The following is a 17,004-nucleotide window of genomic DNA, read 5'->3' on the forward strand; positions in this document are numbered from 1 at the left end:
TAGGCATGACCGCTTCATATTGCTCACTCAGTTCACTAAACCTTTTCTCTCTCGTGCTGTATGTCTTCTGAAACATACAGGTAGAGCAGAGAGTTTTGTTCTCTAACACATGAGCACTCACCTGCAGAGTACTCTACTCTCTACCTTGACTGCATGAATTAGTCAAAGCAGCGAAGGCTGCCATTTGGGTACTCGCCAGCTGGCAGGGAGTATACCAGGAAAACGCAACCCTCCTCCAGTGCTGAACGGACTGAGGAAAGGTTACAAGCAGGAATCGGGCAGTTGGATGGAGGACAATCATGAAAACACGTAACAGAGCACAGTGAGAGGAAGTAGTAAATAAGCAGTACAGGACTATGCTCAGCAACCGAACAGTCATGCTATAGCAGAATGTATTTTATATCAAGTCTTCAGCAGGAGTTTGACAGCTATTAGCATAATTAGAAAAGATCTTTTATGGCATTCCCCTACTCCTTCCTTTCTGCCACAGAACTTTTTCTGCCGTGTATTTTTTTTGTTCATGTTCTCGCTGGTTTGTTTGGGTTGTTTTTTTTTTTTAATATAAAACTTCTGAGTCTTCGTTTTATTTCTTTTTGGTTTGGTTTTTTTTTGGTGAAATGTCAATGCAACATAAAATGCTTTGCTTTTATCTAGAGCTCAAAGTCTGAGGTGAGAGTCTGTCTCCTGTTTTTCTGCCTGCAGGGATTCCAATGCTGAAGATAGTATTTGCGGGTTATGAGCACCTGTCCTTAATTTCCGTCCCCTTACTCATCTATCATCCTGCTCAGATTCTTCTTGGCAGTCTGTTGGTACCAACAATAAAATCTTGGATGGTTTCTAGGCAAAAGGTAAGAACTGCTGGTTTTGATTTATAATGGAAAGTGTGCTATGAGGAAAAAATATACCTAAACACGTCTTAAACTCCTCAGGTTCCTTCGTAGAGATTTTTCTGTTTCTTTACTTCCTTTATGACAGTGATAGTCACAGTAGTATCAAATTAAAAATGCTGAACTTTATCTATCTTGGCTCTGAAAAGGTTCAAATCTTGAAGTTAGACCTCTACGGTTAGTTCAAATTATGAATTCATTCAAATTATGAATTCAGATTATGCCCAATAAGAACGGCTCCGTCTTTAGCTAATAATCACAGCTTTGGATCTCCCTTATGGACAAGTGACAAAGATCTGTCCCATGGGAGCTGGGGAAATCAGGTAAAATGAGGGCACTTTCTCAATTGAATTGAAGCCAGGATGAGAACTGTTTAATTTTTTTTTTCTACTTGGGTCACCCTTTACAATAGTAAGAAGTCTACAGGAATCTGGTGCATCACATTTCATGCCAAAATTATGACATGGGATAGCTTGTAGGATTATAGACTATAACCTAGAGGTTTCTGCATCAACATTACCGATTCAAATTATGCTTATTTCAGTACAAATTGAAGCTATTGACATCTGACAGCCATTCTGTGATCTATATGAAGTAATTGCAATGGTTTTAGTCAGGTTCTCAGAACAGTAGTAACCACCTCGCAGAACACTAGTCCACGCAGCTGATTTTAATGCTGTCTTTAATGTTCTGAGATAATAAGGATCAAGAAGCTGTGGCAACTGAAGCAGTCTTTGACAGCCATTTTATAGGTGGAGGCTGAGACCTACGGTGGGAAGCCCAGCGCCACTAGTACCCTGCGTTCTCCACCTGTCAGTGGAGAAATTTTTTTTTTTTATAACTTCCATGTTTCCAATTTTCAGTAAAACCCAACAGGCTGCTATTTTACTAGCTTCACTCCACTAAAGTAATCTTGCTAACTTGAATGCTAAAATTCCCCAAATCAGTGATTTTCATGTGGCTTCACTTTTGGTTACCTGAATTGTAAAATGCAGGAAAACTCTCAATTTTCAGGAACCGAGTCCAGAAATCAGACCTTGTTAAGATATACTTATCTTAGCATCCGAAAATGGAAATTTGAGAATCATATGTCATTTCTCCATCAGTCTGAAAGTCATGATTTTTTTTTAATCAGAAATTACCAGGAGACATTACAGGTTGTGTAAAGAAAATTCCATGCTATTCCTGCAGAGAAAGTTGACACTACCAGTGACAGAACGATCCCTGCAATGCTGGGTTCTTTTCAGCATCTAACTGCTCCCTGCTGTCAAGACCAGGAGTGGGGCTGGAGCTCATCCAGATCTCCCTGATCCTCAGGGGTGGTAATGGCCTTTAGGGGCTGCTGTCAGTTGCGGCAAGTTAACACAGCCTTTAAACAGGGCATCAGAAAAGTCAACCAGTACTGGAGAGATTTACACTTCACCAGCACTAGTTTCTTATTCATTAAGCATCAGATAAACCTCCTGTGCTAATCAGACTGTAATGCTACCGTAGAACCACTTTGGGGGATTGTTGTTCTGTTGCAGCAGTTTCTTCAGTTGGTCTTCTGTATTATTCACAAATGTTATTTTAATTACTCTTTGAAAAAAATCAATGAGGTTGGGTCTGGTACAGTTATAATAAGTATAATAGAAGTGAACGTTGTGACTGGATAATGGTCTCGCGCTTTGAAAATAAACATGTCATCATCACCCTTGATGTTTATTTTCTATAAACACCTTGGCTTCATTTTGGCATCTCTCTTGCAGGGGGAGACGGTTATCCAGTCACAGTACTCAACTGCAGTGACATTCTTACTTAATTATGATAGTACATGTGATCTGGTTGTATGAAATTGAATTTAAATATTTAGAGGTTCATCTACACTAAGGTATTTCTACTTTGTAAATATGGCAGCAGAATCTGCCAAACTACAAAGTTAAAAAATTATTTCCCCAAACAAAGTGTGGAATGATGTCTCTCTCCAAAGTCTCTTGCTGAATAATACCCAAAAGACTAATCTCAAACGGCTAGATTTAACAATAGTTAAATGCTGGTGTTTCTGAAAGCTGGTGTTTGTGAGGGGAATATAGCCTATTTATTTTTAAAGGTTTGGATTTTTTTAAGGGTTTATGTTTGTGCTGGAGCGTTTTTCAAGCAGTGCTTACAAGCTTTAAATGTACAATATTAAAGGTTAATATCTACAATAAGAAGACCCATCAGACATCTCTCAGACTGAATATTGCTTGTTTAGCCAACCCTCCGGAAATGATAAGTCTCCCACTCGACAGGCAAATGCCAGTCTGCCAGGGTCTTCACCCAAAAGGCTAAGGAAAACAGAGGTTCCAAATTTCAGGAATTGGCAAATTTCGCGAATTTCCCTCTCACTCAGGCCGATTCGTCCCACACGAGAAAGCACTGAGCTTTTTTGTTGCAGAGCACACCAACAATGGGCATCCTTCACAGTGACCACGTTGGTATATAGGAGCAGCTGAAAACCTAACACCTTTTAAGCCTGTCACATTTGCCTCCTAAGTTAGAGAGGCTGCTTCCTGCCAAACTAGAAGCATGATCACCTTAGCATTTGAGTTGAACTGAATAAGTAGTTCGGCTACCATAGTTGGCCAGCCCTGCGGGGAGCACAGAGCACAGAGCTGGACCCTGCCATCACATAAAGGCATGTGGTTTCTCTCCTCAGAGTAGACTAGAGCTACAAAGACGTCGGGTGTCCCCTAGCATAAGACCACCTCTGGACTGATGGACTTTGGCTTATTCTTACCTTTTCTCAGAAAAGAAGGTATAAACATCAGAGATGCGTGACATCCACCACTGCAGCAGTGACTATACTCTGAGCAGGCTTCGAGCCGTATGGAAGGAGGCCAGGGAACACAAAGGTGTTGGCAGAAATTTTCTTCACAGTCTTTCCCGAAGTGGGTCAGAAGCCCTTGTATCTGTGCCACAAGTGGTTTGAGTGGGGTCCAAATAGTTGCTTTCTGAAGACACCTGAGAACCACCTCCACTTCCTTCACTGGCACTGTAGCCATATTCCTTGTGGTTCCTCTTTTAAGGCTATCTGTATGTGAGGAAGTTGTGATGGGCTATCAGAGATAAAAACATCATCACAAAACCCAGAGCGGCCTGTCAGCTGCACGCTGACTCCTCACTCAGCCTCTCAGAAGTACAGGCAGCACTTTGTTGCCCCTTATGAATAAAAATCTTGTCTTGTGCTGTTGGTTGTCTTTTAAGAATATAAAAAAGTGACTGTTTTGTTTACCATTCACAGGCACTGAAGTTAACCAGGCAGCCCAAAGCACCCGTGAAGGTATAATTATGGAGATGGCCTGTGTCACAGTGAATGTATATATGTACTATACTGTACACACAGACAATTGAGACAACTGGGTATTTGTGAATGTTGCTTCAGTGCATATTTTATTTTTATATATATATATTAAAAAGATACCTGTTAAGTGCCTTACAGATGCATTTTTGGCAAAAGCATTGTTTCCAGAAGCCACTTTGTTGGTTACTGCAAGAGGTTGTACAGTATTTTGGAGTCGTTTAGTTTTTATTTTTCTAACCAAGCTGTTTCTTCCATTGCCCCTGTTTTGAAGCCAGGGTGCGTCAGCTTAAGTCTCTGTTTTAAACTAGCCAAAATGACCAGAAGCCTATCCCACTGCTGGCTTACCCTGGGGAAGAGCTTTCGGAAGGTTTTTTTTTCCAAGATTGACTTGAATTTTTGTGTGACTGTTACACTCCCTAGTCATATGACTGTGACATGCCTTTTTCTTCTGAGTTTGTGTATACTCAGCATGGGGCCATCCATTGGATAGAAGCTGAGAAACATGAATTATTTGCATTTGTTGACACAGTTGTCTAGACATTCCTTCAAAGTTAATGGTTTCTCAAGAAAATTCTTTCAATTCCATTGTATGATATTGTGCCATTGTATATCTTAAATGCCTCGTAAGCTTCTTCAAAGAATTGGTCTGGTGCTTGGGTTATGAGTGAAGTATTTGTGTTTGCAGCTAGGAGATCTTTTATAATTTACCCCTGAAGAACACAAATTTCTCTTTTTCTTTTTTCTTTTCCTTCCCCCGGTGCAATGCACGGAGATCTGCAGTGACAGAATTTAGGATGCTAATATTGAAACAGAGCTTTTATTGTAGTAAGCCAAGCTATGTTCTCTATATTGCTGCACTGGTAATGAATAATAGCTTGTGAGGACAAGAAAGTTGACAATTTTTTTTTTTTTTTCCAATTAAAAGGATCCTTATAGTAACAGAAACGCTATCTATCTTAGTTAATTTGACAATCAGTCACAACTTTTTAAAAAATAAAATGTTACTCTTTTTAATAAACTTATATAAAAAAAGAATACAAAATACTATTTCTAAGAGAAGTGTGGAAGAGAAAGGAACACAGGCATATATTTAAACATATAGCCAGCACTGAATCTTGTCTGGGAGATTAAGATTTCAGAAGCGTACTCTAGTCCAGACTCTGAGGTGTACCCATCTGCAAAAACTGTGCTGGCAATTGTGCATTAAAACATTAAAAGGAATGAAAGAAATAGGTCAAACTGGGATCAATATAAATGCTGAAGTTTCATGTGTGTCATGGTTAACATTGCAGTTAATGGTGCAACTAAGTGCAAACACCTAGGAGCAGATCTTTAGCAGATGTAAATTATCATAGCTCTGATAAGGCTATAGCCATTTACACCAGATAAAGATCTTTTGTATCACAATAGGCATGTGAAATTCATATCCTTTTGCCTTTGTGAAAAAAATTGTGTTTGGTTTACCTAGTCTGTTATTCCTAGTCCGTTATTCCTGTGAGTAACAGGAAAGTAATCTGGTACCAATCATCGGTGCTTTACCTGATGGTCAGTCAGTGCAAGACTGCTCTGTTGCCATCTGTATGAGAAACTGCTGGGAGCTGACAGCGTCACCTTGTTCAGAATTGTCATCACCAATAAAATGACGATGTAACGAAGGTACGTGAGGTGGCAACGTGCTGAATTCTTTCATTCCCCGGAGGGGGATCAAGCTCTGCACACTGAGCAGGTGGCAGAGCTGAGGGACACTGTCCACTGCCTGTGCCCCCCAGGGCTGTGCTCTCTTCTCACTAGCCAGGGATGCAAAGGGCAGCGGGCAGTGAGCTCAGTTTTGATTAATGCATCCCTAGATAGCATAGTCAGATCCACCAACAGGCCAACCTGTGAGGTAATTGGAGAGAATAGCATGTGTGTTCTTGGGCCAAATTCAAGGTTCCCCTTCCTTAAGCATGCTAACCAGTAACGGGCCCGATGTGGGAAAAAATTCCTTTGTCCGGGCTTAAAAGCACTGCTTGCAGCAGAGAGTCCAGACTCAGGACAGTTTCTTTTTGTTCTGTTTCCATAAACCTGAACTTCCAGAGTATATAAGGACTTAATCCCAATCCCACTGAAATCGATGACTCTTTCTGTTGGTTTTGAATGGCAAAGCAGCAGACACAGAAAGAGTGCTCGCTTTTTTTTAAATATATAGGAAGAGTTCAAGCATACAGTAACTTACTGTCGTTGTGTCATGCTAAATAGTCAGAACACTGCAAGTACCCTTATAGAGCTACCTCTACATACTGAATCTCCGACTTTCAGTACATCCAACAACTTGGTTAGATTCCGCTGAACACATCCTTTTTTCTTTGTTAAATTTTTTCTACATTTAAGAATATTTCAAACTGTTAAGATGGAATTTTGTTAGAGCCTTTACAAAGTCCTCGTTGATTGCTTGGAGCAGCCTAAATATTGTGTATGAGTGGTGGAGGTGTTGGTCTAAAGGGAATATAAAGCAAAACTGAAATACATGTTTTAAATCCGTACTTAATGAAACTTAATTATGCATATCAATTCTGTTATGTTTGAAGACTGTTAAGATGTTTGTTTTATGACTTGTTATTATGCCTGTATGTCTTTAATAAACAGAATGGTTTTGAATTTAATTTTGTTAATAGGAAAACAAGATAAAATTACTTATCCTCTAGATCAACTTTTTACCTCTGTTACCTATGTTTTGTTCTTTTGTGGGTAAGCTTTTAAATGTTTGCTTGTTCTTTAAAAAAAAAAAATCCATGAACTGTAGAGAAATATTTTATGAACTAAACTTGGGGAAAGAAAGTCCTCAGAATACTGCAAACTATCAACTGAAAATTAATTCATTGAACTACACCAGTTTTTCAGTAGAGAGTTAGAACAGTTCTGAATCTTTTCAACTTCTTGGCTTTAAATTTAACTGAGAGATGCCTGGCATTGAACATAATCAGGCAAAACTGATGGCAAATGAGAACTTTGCCCATGTTAAAACAAGGATTTTCTTGATCATCAACACTTATCTTCTGCATATCTATAATTCCATCTAATGACAGCAGAGGAAAAAAAGCACCCAAACAATAAAAGAGCACTTCAGAGGTGACAGGGAATCTTAGCACTTTGTGTTGAGTTACTCAAACATTTTATTTCCCTTTTTGTGCACTAAATTGAGCAGCTTTTCATGACCCCAGTAATAGGTCCAAGATAAATCATTTTTTATGTAGTTAAAATCAAAATTGTGGTTGTTTTTTTTCTTGTAGATCCTTTAATTAGTGTGAATAGGTTATATGACAGAAAAGGCAATCTCAGCAGAAGCTGCACGGTTGTGCTTGTTCACGGAGTGAAAGGAGAGTAATCCAGCAGCTTGGTTTTACAGAAGTAGTCCACTACGTTATTCTGGCAGTCACGGAAAGAGGAGCTGTTAGTTTTATTTGTGTACGGTTTTCTGTGGAAATATCTTGACAGCAGGAGGTTAGAAAGCTAGATGAAATACTGTCTGTCGGCAAGCACATTTATTTATGTGCAAGTGCATATGTGCATAAGAGATGAGCGGTTATATATGTAGAAATCACTAGAAAGGACCAAGTCCCTGGTATACATTTTTTTGCAGACTGCATATGGAGAAAGAGCTACTTTTTTGATGTTATTCTGACATTAAAAATGAAATTTCAGACACTGAATCTTGTTTTGTATTGAATCATCATCTCATACAGAACCTTTACAGCAGACGATCGCAGCATTGTATTTGTAAACTGTAGACTATTTTGCACTTAAATAGATGTTGATGCATTTGGGAATTACAACACAGTAAAGGGCTAAATCATAGTATCTCCATTTTGTTATAATCCAAATGCATTTATATTACTATTATTATAAAGTGCCAGAAACACATACAGTCCCTCGCAAACACGTTAAATAGACAAGAGACTAAATTCTGCCCTTGGTTACACTTGCACATCTCCAGTGAAAGGGCTGTTAAGCTGCAGAGCGGTCTCCCTAGGGAAGCTGTTTGAAAAGCCCTGCTATTGTTCTAACAAAGCTTGGTGATAATGTAACACGTGAGGAGAGTAAATGAAGAGTATTTTACTTTAGATTTGATGGCCTGCCCTTTCCAGCATCTAACAAACGGAATCTCTTTTGTCCCTGTTTCCACGGGTAGCCCCAATCTCCCAGACCAAAACTACAGCATCATATCAGAACAATGTCAGAAGAGGGAGGTTGTCTCCTCTTTGCTGTTTTCTTGCTTAAACCATGTTACCACTTGCAATCATTAGACTGTGACTTCTTTGAGGAGGCATTCTGAATTAAATTCTTCAAAGTTTATGTGTACGGTTCCTGTAAAATTCTCATTCAACAGAGAACACCCTGCAGGATGGTAAGTAATCTTCTGGAGTAGCATGGACAGGGACTGTCCAATGGCTTTAGATGTGCAGGACTAGAGAAAGCAATGCCAGGAAATGCAGGTGCGAGGCATTGCTACAGGCAATGTCTGCTTCATGCTGGCATCTAGAGCTGTAGCAGAGGTCATGAAAGCAGCCTCTAAATTGTTGTCTTGCCCGAAAGGTGGAGAGTGAGATCTTCCGTGAGAAGTGAAATTAAATTTGTTAGTGATTAAAAGGACAAGAGAGATGTGTTGGAAGCAATTGGTGCCAATGAGGCCTCTTGGCTGCTCCCCTAAGCAAATTGCAGTCTCGGTGGAATATCAGCTTCTCAGTCCATCAAATTGCAGTAATCAAGTCTGGAGCTGATGGGAGCATGAGTCACCACTTAATTTTCTCATCAGCAGAGGCCAAGTTTTCAAAATATTTTTAGATGCATTTCCACAGAGATTTCTGCCAGCCAGTGACCTATAGAGTGACAAGAAAAAGAGCAATAGCTGCTGTTGAATCAGGGTCTGCTCCCTGCCACCTACCCTACTGACTGCACTTCTGGGCAGGGAGGGCAGGTAGATTGAAGGCCTTTGGCATTGTTATGCAGAAGACAGTTGATCCCAACACCTGGATTTGTTAAGTAATAGCCTAAGAATTAACAGGTTATTCTGTCTGGTAGGTTCAAATCAACTCTGCCTCTGTGCTGCTAGCCCAGACCAGAAGCAGGCGTGAGATTAGAAATTGCCTGTGATCCCTGCTCAGAGAGACAGCCGATACCCAACAGCTGCAGCACACAGAAGAGGCTGTGCATCTCCTAAGGATCCCATGCTGGTGTGTATTGTCCGCTCTTTACCTGTGTTCAAAGTTGCCACCTGGCACAACCATTTTTCACCCAGTTAAGAAGAAAAGCCTCTTTGGATGGCATCCTTTGTGGGTGGGCTCCATCTAGTATAATTGTAACAAAATCAACGGCTTGCATATGTTAGCATGCTGATGTTCATCTCTGTAAGAGAAAATTTACTATTTATAGTCAGTTCCGTTCCAAATTCTAAGGGAAATCGGCTCTCTTAAAAGGGAATAAAATGGGCTGCCTCAAAGGAAAGACGATTTCATTGATAGGATTAAAAAAATTACGGAGGTCATGCGAGAACTGGCCTTTTGCCAGAAGAATTGCAGGAAATAAAATTTGAGAGTCCCATGACAATAATTGGGTATGAAACTCTATTGACAAAAGCTTTTGCAATTCTGTGCTCCCTCTGTTTCTTAGCATTGTGACTGTAGACCTTCCCCATCAGTGTCCTTTGCTGCACAGCCCATACCCAAGATGTTACAAAATTCTATCTTATTTCCTGGTGCCTTCCCCATGTAGTTTTGCCACTTCTCGTCAACAGTATTTGATGAAATAGGTCTTTTTTCGCTGTCTTCAACCTAAATTCTCACACACACACCCCCCTTTTTTTTTTTTTTTAAACTTCTCCCAGTTAGCTGTCCCTAACTGAACCTGTTGGTGTCATCACCAAGATGATGCTCTCATCTGCTTGGAGAGCATCTCTAAGTAAAGATGCTCTCTTCTTAGAGACCCCATCCCATAGCAGCATGACAGGATAACTGTGACCGAGAAACCAGGGCAGCTTTCCAAGATGCTCCTTGGGGAAGCAGAAGTCAGCTTTTTGTGCTGACACTGAAGAACTTTACCCATGCAAATTATGGTTCTCGTGTTCTTCATCAGGACTCGCAGCTCCCCTGGATGCAGCACACCCGCATGCACGTGGGCCTGCAGCTCGCTGCTGTATCCAATGGTCACTGTTGGTCCTTTGGGCAATCCCATATTACTGCGTGGTATGTTTTGCCAAGTTCTTCAGCAAATTCTCGCTTGTTCTGTTTCACAATGTTGCTTTAAATTAGAGAAATTTCAGGAGAACCTCAATATTTTTCTTTATAAAAATGACAAAAAATCTTTTTTCGGTGAAATATTTTAGATCACTGTTTGTCTGAAAAATTAACTGTAATTTCCAAACAGTGGCTTAGGACTGACAAAGATGCATGTACAGTATTTGGCTCATGCATTCACTCTGCCCCTTCCCCAAAACATACATGCAGTCTTTCAGGTACCTCACAGTGAGTTGCCTAAAGCCCCCTTTAGAAAACCACTACAACATCTGTTTAGGTCCAATTCCCTGACAAATAAAATATATCCCAGAGGCATAATAGCACACTAAAAATAAGAGTATGACACAATTTCAGCCAGCTAATATGATAACTCTATTTGATGCAGCTCACGGAGTGTTAATGTGGGAAGCCTGTATCTTTTCAGCTCGGCTGTCTGCGAGCGTCATGCACAGATCTCTCCCCAAGCCGGAGCCAAATCCCACAGCCGCGTGAGCAGCAGCGTGGGAGCAGTACTTCCCCAGGGCACCGGGGTTTTTGCCACCCTGTGCTCACAAACTCCCCTCTTTCTGGCCCCTCCAAATGTGAAAATATAGCTGAGTTGTGATAACGTGAGATTTTGTGCGAGTCAGGGGAACAGAATAAAAGCGCTGCAGTCTGTGGAGCCTGACTTTTATTGTGTTTCTGATCAGGTAACACATATTTGTAATGCATAACGCTAATGTGTAACCTCTCTGATTATAAAGGGCATAAAGAGCTGTATATAGCTATACTATCACGTATCAGCGTTCCCAGATAATCTCATTTGAAGTGTCTATTGGGGCGTTGTTTACAAGAAAACTCAAATCTTGCTGGTACCATTTTTTGGAAGATTTTGAGGTAGCTTCTTTTTTTAAAAGTAAGGTGCATATTACATGTAGAAAAACTGCTCTCCATGTGTAACCGGATATATGTTAAACCATTATCTTCTATGTTCTATAATGTTTTACATACATTTAAGAACATATTTTGCTTGTCTAACTCTACTTTCAACAGCAAACTCTGCTAATTCATCCCATTTGAGTTTTTAGCTTTGGTATATTAATAAATATGTTCCAGTGTCTTGCAAGCAGCAGCTTTCTATGTTTAAAAAATAAATTTAGTGAGAAATTTCAATATTTTTCAATACTAGTGAAAATAAAATAAAACTTAGTCTGTTAAGATGGCATAGTGGTATTCTTTGAATAGCTGCTGCTTGGAATGTGCTTGGAATTTTTTTCAGAAGCCCCAGTTTAGGCGTTTATTGTCTCAGCAACAAAATGTTTGCTCTGAACAATCCCAGAAGCACGATACATTAGCAGAAGAAAAAGAGTATTTATAGCCAATAATTCAGCTGCTATAAATTATGACTGTAAAGAAAGAGAAAAGGGTTCCTTTTTAAAACTTGCTGCCAGATTCTGGTTTCAGTGATGCTGAGTAAGGTAAGTAATGTACTTTTGATTAACAGTCAAGCCTTGAGTGGTTTTCGTTTAAAGAAGACTTTATTAAGCTTTTTTCTCAAATTCATCTTTTTTGTTCTGTTTTGAACGGACTTCCACCTGAAGAAAACTCTCAATGACTTTTGAGCCTACATTAAATTCCCACTGACAAACAGATGAGAATTAATTTGCTCCAGAAAGAACTATTAGGCTTTGCCAAATAAATCATGCAGATCACCAAGTGTGCTATTCATCTCTTCTGCATATTATTGCTTAAAAATCGTGATAGTTGTCCTTTAAAAATCGGAAGTCAAATCACTCCGTTGACTTGAAGTGAAAAATTTGGACTGATGGTTGTCTTGGGCCTTATTTTTTTCGTTTGCAGTTCAGAAGACGACAGCGAGCTGTTGAGCGTGCATCCTTAGCTTCTAGGAATCTGCTAATTTGTTCCTTCAACGCGTTTTGTTGTGCCTGCATCCTTTGCTTTAATGGGGATTTTGCAGCTCAACCAGACCCGGAGACTGGCAGTAGCTGGTGCGTCTTAATAAACGGCTCAGCTTGTTGCCTGCCCAGACCGATGGACTGCAGTAAGTCCTCTCCCTCTCTCCCTCTCTGCCCAGGGCCCGTCAAGCCAAGGCTCCGCGACTTCCAAGGGGCTCCGCCTCGGCCGTTGGCGCGCTGGAGCCTGACGCGGGGCCGCGCCCGGCGGGAGCCGGGTCGCACCCGCCCCGCTGGGCCCCCGGCCGGCTTCGTGCCCGCCGCCGCCGCCTCTCCCCTGAGAAGATGGCGGCGCCCGGACGAACCGCCGCCCCCAGCCCCCGCCGCGGGGACGGCCGGGTCTGAACCCCACCCACCCCTCCCCCCCGCCGAGCGTTAACTGCCTCGGCGCCGCCCGCCCCGACACGGGCCCGTCCCGGGGGAAGGGGGCGGGCGGCGGGGCCGGCCGCGGCCGCCATCGCCGGGGCAAGGCTGCCCCCTGGCGGCGGCGCGGGGCCGGCTGGCGGGGGGGAGCGGGGGGGGCGGGAGCGCGTACCTGGGTCGGTCTTCGCTCCTTCATTAGAATTAAATAGGAAACGTATGCGAGATGGCAACCAGGGCTTGCTTTCCTTCTTTAACGCCCAGGGTAGGGCGTTACACGGGAGTGCCGGCTCCCGCCCCGCCCGCTTAGCCGGTGCGGCGAGTGACGGGCAGAGGCTGCGCTTTCCCCCCCCGCGGCAGCGTCCCTGTTTGTGGCCGTATCCTCGACCCTTCCCGGCAAACTGCAGCGGCGGGGGTCGGTCTGCCTGCGCCGGCTGTTGCCGGAGTAGGAGGTGGCGGTTAACTCGTCTGACATGTGGTGTTTGTGCTACAGTAGGCACTGGGAATTACTGGTGACACTTTACGTGGCTGGGTTAAATATTTTTCCACCGTGGGCCGTGTGTTTGCATAATAAAGATCAGCAAGTCGTGTCTTGTGCCTTTCCCTCTGTACCAACAGCCTAATGTCCTTGGTACCTGGCCGTCGCTTCCTAATGTACATCAACATACGCTGATATACAGCGAGTCTGATCTTTGACTCGCCTTTGAAATAGCGACACATTTTCTCAACAACAAATTATACTTTGACATTAGAAGGTGGCAATCTGTAATGGATATTGCAATCTGAAGATTCAAAGAGACTATCTGTGATCTTTGTCCTCAGCCGAGTAAGCTGGAGTCTCTCTTCCCTCCTACACGTTATTTGATTGTGGTACATAACCTTGGGATGTACTAATAATCATTAGTCAGAGCTGATATATCCTTTATGGGCCTGCCCTGCTCAGGAAGGGAGATGTTCTCTAGAACAGCAGTAAATCAGCAAAACATGCACTTAAATATACAGTAAAATGTGGTTTGAGACATGATCCTTCATACATCATATAACAAAATGCTTTGCTGAGAGAGTCACACGCGCGCTAATGAGAAAAGAGGGCTGCTGTGATGAGACCTGCGAAGGGGAAACGATTCGGTGGCAGGAGGGAGCCGGGAGAGATCCCGGAGCAGCTCGTGGTCCGAGGGCGGTCGTGACTCCCCAGGTCCTTCTCTGCCCTCTCGTAGGTGATGTGGTGCCTTGGAGGAGCTGGCGGGAGAGAGGGGAGGGGAAAGAAAGGAAGGGAGCCCTGCAGGGCTGCCCAATGCCATGACTTTCAGAGCCTTGAGACTCTGACAGGGGCAGCGGAGGGGGGGGTCCGGCTTGCCAGGAGGAATAAGGGGGCTGTTCTGCTGTTCACCAGCTGGGCAGGTCGGGTTGCCACTTTGTCGGTTTTTGCTAGTAAGCAGCAGTCTTTTTGCAGCTGAATGTTGCAGGAATCGTTAGAGCATCTCCTCATCTTTTTACAGGCATTTCTCATTGTTATTGAAATCTAAGTGGATAAATAACACGTGTGTCTGCAGCTCCGCCAAGGAGCTGGCTGAAGCAGGGGCTAACCCTCAGGGGTGAGGGAGAGGACGAATCCTCACCCCTCAGCAAGGCAGCCCAGGCGTCATCTCCCCGTGCTCAGTTTGCTGGGGGATGTGCTGAATGTTTTGCTCTCTGGGTTCCTGGCCTTGCTGCTTTGCCTCCCTTGGTTTGTGTCATCTTTAGTTGCAGAAACTGTGCCAAAAGGGCTGGCCAAGCCACCCAGCCAGAGATCCTGATGCCTGGGGCCTCATCCCTCACTGCTCTGGGGAAAGCGCTGCCTCTGCTGAGAGCTTGAGCTTGCACATCCCTGCTGACCGTGATAGCTGGGCCCACAGGGCCCTGTGGCTTCTCCTGTGAGTCTTGTCACCCATTTTGGAGCTGACCAAATCGGTGCATGTTTGGCTTTTTTGCTTACTAGTGACAATTCAACGAAAGCAAGAAACGTCCATGATGACTTAACCAAGCTTTGGGCCAAATGCGTTGCTTAATGAAACCTCTCCACGTTACATTTAGTGCCACTAATGTATTGGAGGGCTGCCACCCTCTGCTAACTGCAGTTGGGGCAGGCATCTTCAATACAGCAGATGCAGCATTGCATGAGACATCTTCTCCGAAGCAGAGTGGAACAGGTTTACGGAAGGGCTTGATGATGGACAAAACGAAACTGATTTCAGATACCATGGAAAAGCGGTAAGAATCAGTGATGGTGTTATATGCTCAACATGCAGGACTGATGGTTTAGGGGCAGTGGTTTATATTTTTGTGGAGCAGAGGGAAGGCAGGAATCACAGTGACACGAGATGGGAAAATGAGTATGCAAGTAAGGGCGTGATGAACGGACATGTCTGTACGCAAGTTAGATATTTCTAAATCTTTTTCTTTTTTGAGTTAGGATAGCTCAAGCATCGTAATGGCATCAGAGGATTTAAGCTATAGGAGTTTTCACTGCCAAAACTGCGTTTGATGCCTGTTTGGCTGGTGGGGAGACAGACTCAGTATAGGTGTGCATTAGAGCTGAATGTGAGCTGCTTTCCACACCTTTGGTCAGTAATTCTGACCCAAAGCCCTGTCACTTTGCTGAGGGATGGCAGCCTAACGTGGGCCGCAGACGGCTGCAGGCTGACCCACGCTGGAGGAACTGAGATCCCCCAGTTCCAGCAGAATGTCTGTGACCAACAGAGTCATGCACCTAGAGAGGGAAACAAGGCAAGTCTTTCACTTGTCCCTCCAGTAAATATTAGAATGGTTTGTGCCTTTCTTTTCCTAATTCTGTCATTTTTTTCTCCTAAATCTGTTACAAATGTGAGCACAGATGAATTTCCATACAAGGCGAGTCACTTAAGAATGGGGGTGTTTGAATGGTTTGCCTTTTAATAAATTAGTCAGGGCTCATGTTTTTAACAGCCTTAAGAAGAGATAAAACCTCCATCCCTCTTGTCATGGCAACTACAATAAACGAAACATCATTCAGAAGTCAAGCAAAAGAAACACACGCACTTTAGGTCTCAGCCAAGTCTGCAAAGTAGCAAAACTCATTACTAATTCAAAGGAGCTGTGCCCCTCAGAGCTCACCATTACTGGTTTTACTACTAATAATACTGGAGCTGCATAAATTTAACAGAAGGCAGAGTTTGGCAGAAGGCAGAGTGGTGCTAAGGTGCCGCTATCCTAATCAAACATCTCCATGAGGCCTTCCCTTGCTCTGGTCAGCCTGGCAAGAAGTGGTGCTGGGTCATGGGGAAAGAGCTGGGGAGAGGAAGGGTACGGTTTTATAGCTATAGCAGTCTGGTAACATTAAATGTAGAGAGATAGCGGAAGAGGCCATAGGTATTTGTAATTTATTCATAAACAGCTATGCCATCATAAGAAACTTTTTAAAATAATGTGATAGTTCTTTAAATATTTAAGAGTTTGTTGACCTATTTTCTCAGTTAATTAGGATTTTTTTGGCTGCATTAACAATGATTTCAATGCAGTCTGCTTTAGTTGCTACACAGTTCAGCTACATTGGGTTACAGAAACATGATTTCTTTCTAAGGCAGATGACACAGGAGAGGAATGCCATTGTAAGTGTCTAGACCTGTACTTAAAAACCTGTAGACATCCTAGTAGGTAGTGCTTAAGCTCGACTTACTAAACATAAGACCATTCACCTAGCATCCTTTTGAGTCCTGAAACAAATGTCTTTTCAATTACAGCACTACCCTTGGCTACTCTGCAGTGGAAGGGCCATGGTGTAGCCGCCCTGCTCTTCAAAGTGCAATGGTTAAGACCACCAAGCTCATCTCTGCAAGCTGCATTTGTGAGTACACTTCTTTTCTTACTCGTTCATTTTGCTCAAGGCTCACTAGGCCTAGAAGTTAACTCGACAGAAATTTGGCCACGTGTGTAGCGCAAAGCGTCGTGTCACTAATCACGGTTCAGTAGTATGGTCAGAAACCAGCTCCTTCTGAATGCTAATAGAAGGCGCTATTAGCAAAAGATGCACTATGTTCATCACACTGTAGGGGTTTGAATAGGAGAACTCATCTGTGTCCCACCCGTCTCATCTGAAGTCAATAGCATGGTAAGAACGTGAGAGTAGAGCTTTGACTGACTATCAAGCACGAAGATGACCAGCAGGTTGGAGATGGCCACAGGGCCCTCCTGAAAGA

The 17,004-nt window shown here is 42.9% G+C and overlaps 1 protein-coding gene across 3 annotated transcripts in view; it reads left to right on the forward strand.

Annotated features, from left to right (window-relative positions):
* Nucleotides 1–7,898, forward strand: part of SLC10A7 (solute carrier family 10 member 7) — a 154,885-nt gene extending 146,987 nt beyond the window's left edge. For 2 of the 3 annotated variants that reach the window (XM_076337103.1, XM_076337107.1), the window contains 2 exons: nt 703–848; nt 4,150–7,898. In XM_076337103.1, coding sequence (XP_076193218.1) covers nt 703–848; nt 4,150–4,194 — 191 coding nt within the window. In that variant the 3' untranslated portion in view covers nt 4,195–7,898. Of the gene's footprint in view, nt 1–702; nt 849–4,149 lie in introns of those variants that run through there. The other variant, XR_012995221.1, reaches the window with a different exon arrangement.
* Nucleotides 7,899–17,004: the final 9,106 nt, after the last annotated feature.

The sequence above is a fragment of the Aptenodytes patagonicus genome, chromosome 4, assembly GCF_965638725.1.
Source record: "Aptenodytes patagonicus chromosome 4, bAptPat1.pri.cur, whole genome shotgun sequence".
Classification (NCBI taxonomy): Eukaryota; Metazoa; Chordata; class Aves; order Sphenisciformes; family Spheniscidae; genus Aptenodytes; species Aptenodytes patagonicus.